The sequence below is a fragment of the Primulina tabacum genome, chromosome 16, assembly GCF_025594145.1.
Source record: "Primulina tabacum isolate GXHZ01 chromosome 16, ASM2559414v2, whole genome shotgun sequence".
NCBI lineage: Eukaryota > Viridiplantae > Streptophyta > Magnoliopsida > Lamiales > Gesneriaceae > Primulina > Primulina tabacum.
The window spans coordinates 21,911,444-21,923,882 of record NC_134565.1 but is presented as its reverse complement, the minus strand read 5'-3'; the positions used below and the strand labels follow the sequence as shown (position 1 = coordinate 21,923,882).

General features: G+C 34.9%; 1 protein-coding gene across 1 annotated transcript; it reads right to left on the bottom strand.

The window, feature by feature from the left end:
• Window positions 1-4,911: 4,911 nt before the first annotated feature.
• On the bottom strand, window positions 4,912-10,726 carry LOC142529242 (putative xyloglucan glycosyltransferase 6). The gene is made up of 5 exons (XM_075634715.1): window positions 9,881-10,726; window positions 7,989-8,297; window positions 7,092-7,382; window positions 6,905-7,018; window positions 4,912-5,973 (listed from the first exon to the last, which is right to left on the bottom strand). Exons 1-5 carry the CDS (start codon window positions 10,571-10,573, stop codon window positions 5,338-5,340), a joined length of 2,043 nt encoding a protein of 680 aa, XP_075490830.1. The 5' UTR covers window positions 10,574-10,726; the 3' UTR covers window positions 4,912-5,337.
• Window positions 10,727-12,439: the final 1,713 nt, after the last annotated feature.

Below are 12,439 nucleotides of genomic sequence, written 5' to 3'. Positions count from 1 at the left end.
ATAGACATGTACTAGGGTGGGTTAAGATAATGTTGGTTCATTGGTTCCAGCCCATACACGTTAGAAAGAGACTTGACTGCAATTTTCCCCATAGTTGCAATATGTGTCTCGATTTTTGTTGTTTGGATGCCTTAGGTGAGGGTTTGGATTGTGGTTGGCCTAGGGCCTATAGCCATGGTTAGAACCATTCCCTAGCATGCCTAGAATGTGACCAAGTCATCCTTTCAAGGCTTGGTTCATGGTCCCATCGATTTTTGAAACAAAACAACACAAGTGTCCCTCGGTTCCTTTTTCTGTTTTGGGTGCGTGAGTTTCGATTTTATGGTGTTGGGTGGATCTTGGTTGGCTTCTAGCCCTTAGCCATAGTTCACACAATACCTCATGATGTCTAGATTGAGCCATGTTCGATCAAATGACCACTGGAACGACCCGAGACAGCAAGCGATCCACACCATCGCACAACACAGAATTTGTTTGGCGTTCTCGGTTTCAAGCGTTGGGTTGTCTTGGGTGTTTCTTGGATTGTGGTTGGTCTAGGGCTCTTAGCCATGGTTCAAGCCACACCCTAGGACGTTGGGAAGAGGCTTTGGTCGGTGGTTCAAGCCCCAAAGGCCAATAGCCTCGTAAACGAAGCCAATCAAGCACAAGTGCCGCGACTGTAATTGGACAGCAGCTTTGCTGCGGTTCAGAGGTATCGTGCGAGTTCTTGGTTGGCTTTGAGCCCATGGCCTTGGACTGCAAAGTACCTCATTGAGTTAGGAAGGTCATGTTTTTGGCCGTTTGTGATTTGGTTAAGTTTAGAGGTCGTACAAGAATTTACGGTGCAATGTGCCAAAGTGACTCTCGAAGGAGCGTTTCACGATTTTGGCCTCCATTCACTATTTTCGTGTATTACAGCCCTATGGTTATCTTTTGCAGTATTTTAGGAGTATTTTAATCATGGCTAAACGATGGTTCAATGTTGGTTCGGGTTGGTACAAAGCCATGGTTGAATGCTAAATTTGTTGGGCGTAATTGTCTCGTTTCTAGTTCGATTATGAAATGTTGGTCAAGTTAAGTTTATTTGCATGTTCTCATGTTATAATTAGGTTGCAGCGAGCCTGGGAACGATCCAACTCATTCGGTAAAACAGGGTTATAATTATATTACGTGCATAAAATATAAAATGTTTATTTTTGAGATATATGCGATATGTTTTGTGGCCACTTACGCTTATAGGATTGCTTCATCCGGTGACCTACGACCGGTTTACGATTATGTATGGATACGGATATCTAGTCCAAGGGCTGTGATGATCTCTATCCGCCTAGTATACTGTGGTTTAGTCTGATCAGACATGTTATGTTATGTTATGGGCCACTTGCGTAGAAACATTATCTCTACAAAAAAATTACGATATGATATGTTATGACAGAGCTCTATCGAGCAAAACTTTTACGTACGATTTTCAGATATGCACGTATTTATAATTACTCATGACATGATTTCCCCCTTACGCTTTACGATACGATATTTTTATGTTACGCGAAATTTTATGATATATTTACTTGTTATTCACGATATATGCATGCTGAGTCTTTAGACTCACTAGACTTGATTGTTGTAGGTACTGATGATGTCGAGGCTGAGGGCGGGGACCAAGGAGCTAGCTTGGGTCGACAGTAGTAGGAACCCGAGGACCTCATGCTTCAGTTTATTTATCTTTTTATGCACAAAACTCATTTTCATCATGTTGAATTATTTTAAATTGTTGTTTTGAAAACGATAATTTCTTCCGCTGCTACTTTAACGTTAAATCTTTTTATCAGTTATTTTATGAATGAGGCATGCTATTTATTTAAAGAGAAAAATTTTAAATAATTCCGCAAATTTACAAATACGAAATACGGGCCTCTACACACTTGCACACACACTTATTTCATTTCATTTTTTAAGAGAAAATCTAGGGTTCATAGGTTCTTTCAGCAGCCTCCTCTCCTTGCAAAATTTCTGAAAATCGTTCATCGTCGTCTCCCGGTCATCCCCCGTGATCCACTGCGTCAATATTTGCCATCTTCGAGCGTTTAGACGTAAAGGCATGTATATTCTTTCGTTTCTGCATCGATATTGTCATATTATATGTATTGATATTTATTGTGTACTAAAATTCATGTGGGATATGTAAAGTTTGAGCAAAAATGGTTGGATCGATTTTGAAACACTTTTAGATCTGAAAAACTGAGTTTGTTATCATTTTGATTACTGTGAATTTTCGGTTGGTTTTCTGGAAAAACTTTCAACATATAAAACATAGTAATTTTTGATACCTTTGATTTGACAGTAAATTCGTAATTTTTGGACAAGAAATGAGTGAGTTATGATCATTTTTGTATGACTGCTCAAACTGTGATGTTTAAACGATTTTTTTAGATCTCAAAAACCGAATCTGCTGTCATTTCGAATCCTGCGAATTTTCGGTCGGTTTTTTGGAAAAATTTTCAACATATAAAACATAGTAATTTTTTATATATTCGATTTGACAGTAAATTCGTAATTTTTGGACAAGAGACGAGTGAAATATGATCATTTTTGTGTGACTGCTCAAATTGTGATGTTTAAAAAAAAAGTGTTCTTCGAGTGCCACAGGTCAGCACTCGGGCAGTAAGATTTTGCCGCCCGAGCGCCAAACATTCTGGAAATTTTTTTTTTACATTTTTTTGTCTTGTGCAGACATGCATAATGTAATAGTATGTTCGACGTGCAAAGAAAATATTTTATGCTTTTGAGGTATGCTAATTGTCTTGTGACCAAATATGAACGGTTTGGAAGCCGGTGAACGTGACCAGGGACCTTTCAACCCCGGTAAACTATGATCGGGTTTTGATCAGGATCGAAAAGCGGTAAAGTATGATCAGGGACCAATCCACCCGGTAAAGTATGACCGGGGATCTTATGTATGTTGTAGTGGACATCCCTGCCAGCCTAGTACTGTGGTACCAATCCACCCGGTAAAGTATGACCGGGGATCTTATGTATGTGGTAGTGGACATCCCTACCAGCCTAGTATTGTGATTTACTCTGATCAGACGCACTTATGGGTCACTTTCTTTGAAACATATCTCAACGCAAAATGATGATGACTATGCATGTTTAAGTATGTATGATGCAAGTACGTTACGAAAATGTTTATGAAATGATGGCAAGTCTATGCTTATCTAAGTATGTTTATATAAGTATGTTCAAAGTTAAGTTACATATGCGCTACTTTAAAATGCATGTGGTTTTATTATACGTTACTTTGTTATTCTCAGTTTATACATGTTGAGTCTTAGACTCTCTAGACTTGATCGATGTAGGTGAGGACGAGCATGAGGAGTCGAGGGGTGGGGACCAATGAGCCGGCTCGGTCTGCGTAGGAGGCTAAACCCGAAGACCGCCTATTTTTTTAAGAATTTATACAATGTTGATTCAAATACTCCAACTTTCATGAGATTGCTTTACGTTGTTTGAACAAGTTATTTTTAGCAATCTATATTGTAACCTTTTCTTGGAAATATTTTGGTTGAACAGTTTATCTATATTGCAATTTGAATGATTTCTATTTATTTAAGAAAATTTTTATTTTTTCGTAAATTTTAAGTATGTTTAAAGTATGGTACGTTGTATAATTCATGACGAAATTCTCAAAAATATTTATTAAACGATTTCTCAAATTAATAAACTTAATTAAATAAACAGTCCAATTATTTCTAACCGAAATTAATTAGATTCGACCTTATTAAGTTGCTGTGAAATTTCAGTTTGTCAATCTAAAGTCGCACATTGAAACCAAATATTATTTCTAGTTAATTTAACCATGTGTTGAATGATGTAGTGAAACAAATATTAATATATCATCTTCAGATTATAGATTTACTAACAAATATTCAATTTAATTGTTCAGATTAAAATAATGCGTGATAAACGACATCAATCAATGAATAAAAATAAATAATAAAATCGAATCAAACTCAAAACATAAAAAATAACTTGCCTCGGCTCCATCGTAGCCTTAGTCTATAAAAGTCTACTCCATAAATTCAAAACAAAAGTGAAAACTCATGTTTAAATTCATAGGAGAAAACATAATCAAGAAGATATAAGAGGAATTCTCAATGATTTTCGTATGTTGAGATTTTTCTTTGTGTTCTTCCATCTGCCTCTATCTTCCTCCGTATTCTTCTTCTCCATCTATGTTGTTGTCTTCACTTCAGTTCTTCTCTGCTTTCTTTCCTTCCTTCACTTCTACTCACTTCTCTGCCTCACTTCAGTTCTCTCTCTTCTTTCATGTCTCAGTCTAGTCTTCTGTTTCTTTCTTCTCTTTTTCTTTGTTGCTTTTCCTGTATATCTTTTATCTCTGTTTAATGGACCTAACACTCCAAATCTTTGAAGCTGATATCAAGTTCAAAATTATTGATAAGATTGTATATATTTTATTTTTAAAATGTGAAGCTTCATCTTTAACAAAATCTGAACAGATTTTTTTACACAAATTCAATATTCTCAAGATAATAAAATATGATAATATTTTATTTCATTTCCTTTGATATTTGTTGCTTTTGAATTCTTGTACAATCATCTTATCTCCATAACTAAGTTTTTTTCTTCTATTATTCAAATGTATTAATATTAATTCAAATAAGCATATAATTAAAGATAACAATTACAAATAAACACATATTATAAAATTAAATCTCAAAAATCTCTATAAAATTTGGGTTTATCAATATACGTATAAGTTAAGCCGTGTATATGAACGCCTGCAACAACGGTAAAAGGAAAGGGAAAACAGTGTCCCCGGAAACTGGAATCCCAATAAAATCACAAGATTGTTGATATAACTGTAAACATTAGAATTTATTGAGCTACGAACAGATAATCACCAAAACTTTTCAGCCTTCAAGAAGTTTTTAGGTACTTCTCCTTTCATTAAAAAAAATATTACTATTCTAATTATACATCAACTGTCGCTAACGAAGAAAAAATAATGGAAATTTTGCGACTACTGACGAAAAAAATTCTCCAAAATTTACAAACATGGCGTGTACAATAGATTACATCATACTAACGAATATAAGATAGTTTGTACAATCATCGTGGCCACTATGTATACTATCTTCATGAACATTTCGACAGCAAAACCGGTGTTAGGCATATTGCAATGAAATGATAGCAATCTTGCGATAACTATACAATACGTGGGAAAAAGGGGAACCCGTCCTTCGCAAACTCATACGAAAGATCAGGTAAAAAATTGGTACCCCAGGGCAGCAATCCATGCAAAGAATTTTCTCCATCGTGACAAATAAAAAATTTGAATTAACTCACCTGTTCTCCAATCAAATCGAGACCTACGATAAGGAAAGTGATTCCTTGAAACAAGAGGAAATAGAAGTGAATTCCTTGAGCAGATAGCAAGCTTCTAACAGAGGCAGTCAACAAAATAAACGAAAGAGCAAGCTCCTTTTTGTACAAACGATTTCTTCGTCTTTTTAAAGATTTATTGGTCATCTCTAGTCTGTTAAGCTCGGGCAGACCTGATTCGGAGGACGACCTTGGGATCCCACTCTCCACCATGGGTGTGGATTCGTTTTCAACAATGGCAACTAAATCAGCTTCTGATGATCTACCGAGTTTCTTGGTAACAATCCACTCATAAGAACTTCCCAACTGGAAGAGCCCAGATATCATTGCATTAAATTTGGTCACAGACATTGTGTTTTCAAAAAGAAGATAGGGCACGATAAATGGAAATGATCGTGGGGATGGGAGGATGTTCAATATGGAGACTAGTCCAGGGACGTAACAGACAACCCAAAAAGGCAGCTGAGCTTCGGGTAGGAACATAGTCAACGGGAGAATTATGCAGAAGAGTGTGAATGAGTAAAATGGTAGTATGAGCTTCCGCAGAAGGAAGAAAAGAAATATTAGGTTTGCTTTCTTGACGAAACTCACCTGAAATATCCAACAGTGTGATTAATGTATTGACAGCTTGATAACCACGGATGTATTAAAGCATTGAAATTTTTTTAAAGCAATAAATGGTAGGTGATAATTATTTACTTTATATGAAATGATATTTAAAATCAAAATATCTCCACCAGGAAACAAAATCAAACATAAATCATAATACCCAAAAAATGTATTTCTACATAACTCGGAAAATAAAACCAAAACATGGCCCCATTCTTTTGCTGTGTAAAGTACAGCTACAAGTCAATTATCAATCCTTTGCATAAAGAGCTATGTTCAAAAGAAAAAACTGCATCCAAATTTACAAGTGGCATTCTCCAAGTCTGATTTCATTTCTTTCAATCGACGGCAATTGGCAAAATACTTTCCAACAACAATTCATTATTTGAAGATCAAGCCCCATATTTATTATATCTTTTTATTTAAAATCAAAGAATGCATCATAAAATACGATATGATGTTATTATGTCAGATCTTTGGTATAATTTTATTGTGGTTTAGTTACAAGAAATATTATATTTGTCCCAAAAAAGAGTTTTCACTCTAGCCACGACATATAAATTTTGTGTTTTCTTATATTAACTTCTCAACATGTATCTATATATAAAAGAAACATCAATTATATCCTCACATTTAAATTCATCGTAAATGCAACATATGGTAGCTTCCTGATGCATTCAGAAACCAGACAGTAAAACAAAAGAGTTTTCGCTCTAGCCACGACATATAAATTTTGTGTTTTCTTATATTAACTTCTCAACATGTATCTATATGTAAAAGAAACATCAATTATATCCTCACATTTAAATTCATCGTAAATGCAACATATGGTAGCTTCCTGATTAACTTTATTATCCCTTTATCCATGCATTCAGAAACCAGACAGTAAAACATATACATCAGTTGTACCAACCTTGGAACGCAGAATGTCAACAAAACAAAGACGAAATAACTGCATGGGTCCTGAATGCCAGCGGTGTTGCTGCTTTATGTATGCTTCATAAGACTCGGGAAGTTCACATAAGCACTGCAGACATGAGAATTGTTAATCACAAACTTAAAATGCATTGACGACAATAAAAATCTTCATGTGCACAAACCTTAACATCATTCAAGTAAACAAATTTCCAACCACAAAGGTGAGCGCGAACAGCAACATCCATGTCTTCAACAGTGGTTCGCTCCAACCAACCACCGCAGTCATCTAGGGCTTTGATTCTCCATACACCAGCAGTTCCATTGAAACCAAAAAAGTTGATGAACCACCCATTGACCTGTTGCTCAACCTCAAAGTGGAATGCCAGATTTATGTTTTGCAATCTTGTAAGCAGATTCTCGTCCTTGTTGACAAAAGCCCACCTAGCTTGCACCAATGCAAGGTTATCTTTTCCCTTCAAAATTAAGGATTCAATTAGTAGTCTTTCACAAATATTCTACACCTTAACAACGAATTTGAGTAAATTAATATTTCAGATTCATGCAAACAGAAATATTCTTCAGCGTTGCAGATGTGAACATGTATTTTCGGTAAGAAGGGCCAGAGATAGATACTCGGTGGAAACCCAACTTCTTACTATCTCTTAATCTGGGAGAAAAGGTGGTGATAAGCAATTGCAAGATGATTGTAGCAATTTTTTCAGAAGCAGAATTTAAGTAAAAGAGGTCCCGGGGTGATTGTACTGTATTATTTTTTAGGCCTACCTTATAGAGCAATGACTATTGGCGCTAGCAATTTTTTAGTCACCTTGTCCATTGTGGTTCATATTTTTGTAGCATTTGATATTTCAATTGGTATTATTCATAACCATAGGCATTTTCCAGTTTCCAATCATATTTACAACAATAAGATATTAATTATTTCAAAGTCTGAATGGAAAAAATACTTAGTAGCCTCACGAATTAAATTCAATCAAGACACACAATCCTTATCATCAAACAATTTTTTTTACTTTTTACATTTCTAAGTCCACTTCACATATATATGGTAATCTGATTACCTTGAAGTAAGGAATAGTTCTTTTCAAAAAATCTGGTGCTGGCTGGAAATCCGCATCAAAGATAGCTACAAACTCATATTCTTTTACATAATCACAATTCATTGCAGATTTAAGGTTCCCAGCTTTATATCCAGTGCGAATAAGACGATGTCTGTATATGATGTGCACACCCCTCTGTTGCCATTTCTGCACTTCTGCCTTAATAAGCGATTGAACATCTGTATCATCTGAATCATCCAATATTTGTACGAGCATCTTCTCCTTGGGCCAATCCTGGATGCATACAGCTGCAATAGATTGCTGGTATACCTGAAGCAGCATCAAAGAACAACAAACCTCAGAGCTACCAATTATCTAAATCATATCCACATTTCATAATGCAGAAATACAGAATCCAAAGTCTAATTTTCAAATTTCCTTTTCCTCTGCACTAAGAGTCACTGGAAACACTTTTATCCAAGAAAATAAATTGAAATGATTCCCATAAACATAATCGTTCTAAATTAGAAGCACCAGTATGTCTAATTTTCAGATGGAACTCAAAGGTCATTAATCACCTGAAAATATTAGGTACTTCATACTTAACTTGCATCATTAGATTATACCAACTCTTTACAACTTTTCAATATTTCTTAACAAGTTTTCATTTTCATGTGCCTATTGTGGACTTTGAACTAAAATACATAGAACATTAAAATAATTTGAACAAAAAGTTATTGAATAATAAATTTATGAAAACAAAGTGATTCTATGTCAAATTAACTCAAACCACTGTAATAGCATCATCTTATTAGGCTCCTGGATTTCAATCCTAAGGAAAAAGAGGTAAACAGAATAGTCCGATGGAATAGAGGACAAATCCATTTCTCTAATGAGATTATCCTGTTAGTGTCACGGAACCAAGTCACAAACATTCACTGAAGCTGGAGGTATGACCATTTCAAGCATGAACACTACTATCAAAGACAATGATCAAACTTATTTGTGAGCCACAAATGCTTTGCATGTAAATAACAACAAAGGATGTACGAGAGTGTGATTTATAGTAAAAGATTCAAATGGACCCAACATGATAAAGGGATTGTAAAAACAGAATTATCAGCTTGATTGCCTGAGCTTTTTGTCAATCATTTTCACCTAAAAACAAAGAAGCGTTCTTTTTGTAGCATTTTGTCAAGCACCAATTTTGCATCCTTCCAAGTAATATTTGTTTTCCAGCAATGATTAAAAATTGAATGAGAGGAATGTGTAAAACAACTTCTTCGAGCACAAAAGGAGGTCCTTGTAGAACTGACTGCTATATCTAAACTTTAAGTTACAGAAATTTTTATCAGATACCATGCAAATTTTAAGTCTTTTCAAGCAGACAGCCGTATCCTGGTTACCTAGCTAGGCCATTCAATCAATTAATCATCATATGAATAGAGCAATTTAAATAGAAACCGCATTTAATATCTGCATATCGTGATAATGCAATCATGTTATCAGTTTTCTCCGGCATTGTCATAAAGAGAAATGATTATGTTTCATACAATCAAAACAAACAAAGTTTGTGTATATTCAACACTTCTTCCACACGTGCTTGTAACAAGGTCTCAGTGAAACTAAAGAATTGAAACTAATGACTAATTATAATTATAATTCCACAAAAATGGCATAAATGTGAACACCATTCTTTCTTTCTTATTCTGAGTTTGTGCTTTTGTCATGTAAAGGCGCAATTCACAAGCTTTCTTTTAATGGATTACAAACATCATGTTTATCACCGTCATTGATAAACTTCAGAGTGCATTACAAAACATAGTCAGTAAGTGGCGGGACAAATACAATACATGTGTGGAAGAAGTGTTGAACTTTTAATTCGAATGATTTGAAAGCCTGCATCATCTTACCTCCCTCTCATTGCAAATAGGAATTTGCAGTAGCACCATCGGGAAATTGTCCACATTCCCGCCCCCAGTTTCATCATCCTGCTCATTATCCATCTCCGCCACCGGCTTCAACCCTCTGAGCTTGATATAAAAACATCCCAGCACCAAAACCAATCGATCCACGGACTGTGCCAAGAACAACACAATGCACACATTCACAAGACTCTGCAAAGGTGGCGCCAAATAGTTCGCCCTAGTTACCAACCATTTGGCATAAACATACTCCAGTAAATCTTCGACCTCAGACTCCAACGTAGGAGGACTGAAATGCCAACCCTTAAAGTATGCAACGAGCTCGAAGATAAGGAGGCACACGCTGATAAACAAGAAGAATTTGATGATCTTGTAAAAGCGAGACTCGAATCTGGGGACGGCGGAGGCCGTAGTGATTCGACGATTCGCTGTGCAAATGATGGATATGAATCCATTTGTAAGGAAAGCAACGGTGTGAGTGATTTGATGGAACTTGAGGAGGTAAATCCAAGACAGCTGCCGCGCGCTGCGGGAACGGTCCTTGGCGGCGGCTGATGTGGGGCTCTGAATGTCTACAGTTAGGAAAGCGGATTTTTGCAATAAATGGTGGTCGGATTGTTCGTTGTCGGTACGTTGCTTGTTCCACCATTCCTGGAACTCGTAATTAGGTGAAGGAGACATATAGATGCAGGAAAACGATGTATGTACAGCTTCCGATCTGAGCTTGCTTTTGCATCAATGGCGGATCATCTTCGTTGGATCCGGAGAAACAGGGAAGAGGAAGAAGAAGAACAAGACTCTATTTTACAAGTTTAATTAGTTACCCGACTTTTTTATTTTTTATCTATTTTTTTCTTTCCGAAAATTCAATATAACGTAATATATATATATACATAATATATATATACACAATATACATACATATAATACGGATCATATATACATTTTATTATCGATGGTTTTTTAGTTATTGTGAAGATATTTGCAAAAATTTCCTAACTTTAATATTATTTATGATATTTTTTAAGTTGTTTTGAAATGTATGGTTTCAATTATATGTTCCAAAAATATTTATAAATGTTACTTAAAAAATATTGTTTTTTTTAACATAACAGATTTATTAATTATTTATAAACGTTACTTAAAAAATAGGGTTCACGAGTCGTTGATTACGGTTGTGATTATGATTAACCGACAATCACCGTTATGGTTTGACTTTTTTTTATTTACCAAAAAATTGAACTTATAATTTTTTTAAAAACTGATTCTAAAACATTGCTATTAAAAAAAATTAAAGGCTTGAATATGTATTTCCTCAACGCATAAGATTATATAAATAATATGAAATGAATGGAATTTTGAACCATCTAAACTAGTAAATCCAACGATGTTATTACAGAGGAAGAGGTGGTAAGAGAAAATCTCCTAATATTATTGCTCAGCATGAAAAACAGAGGCTTATAGCCTAGAATATTTCTAGTTCATCAGCCAGTAATATTGAGCAAAATGGTTTTCTATACAATGAATTTCAAGAATTTTTGTGTAATGTCCCGAAAATTTGAAGGTCCACGTAAACCACATGCATGCGAGTTATCAAATTTCTTATGTATTTTAATTAAATTGTTTTAATTGCATCTAGTAAATATGGTAGACATGTTTACATGTTTAAAATATGATTTTCAACTAGAATGCATAAAACTGTTTTTTAAAGGTTATTCGAGATGCGATCGAGGAATGGAAATCGGGAGCCATATGAGGGAAAAATATTTTTATTAAATAATTATTTTAAATTTTATAATGTATGGTATATTTTAAATGGTATTTTCGAAACGACAACTTGAGACGTATTTTTAAACGGTATTCGATTTTCGACGAAAATATGAAATTTTCGAGAACTCGGCTAATATTTTCACAAAATTTTTTAAGCAAAATATTTTAATTATTATCTAATGAGCTTAATAGGTTTATTATACTAAGTTAATGGGCCTACACTTGTGCCATGTGTTTTATACATCTAATAAGAATCCAAAAACTCTACACACACACAATAACACACGCACACCACATCAAAGCACTAAGACTCTCCTTGGGAAGCACCTACACGATCACACACATGATTTTCAAGAAAGTTCATGTAAATTTGAAGGAAAATTCAGCAAGGGTCGCCTCTCCGCCAATGTTCCTCACATCGCCAAATTGTTTTCGTGCGTGAAATACGCAAATGCACGCCTTAACTTTCTTTCAAACATCTTTCACACTATATTATGTTTTTTTGATTAAAATTTGCATGAAATATATGTGGCACAAGTTTTATTTTCGTGCATATTTGTGAAAAACTGATCCAACTATGTAAAGGCAATGAGCAAACCAAAGAAAATAAGCTTTCAGTTGGCGTGCATAAATTTGATAACATCAAAATGAAGATTGGTGAATCAATGAACGAATTTGATGAACGTGTAAGAAGCATCGTAAATGAACTGAATGCACTAGGAAAAGTGTATTCAAACAAAGAAGTGGCACTAAAAGTAATGCATGGTTTTTCCAAGG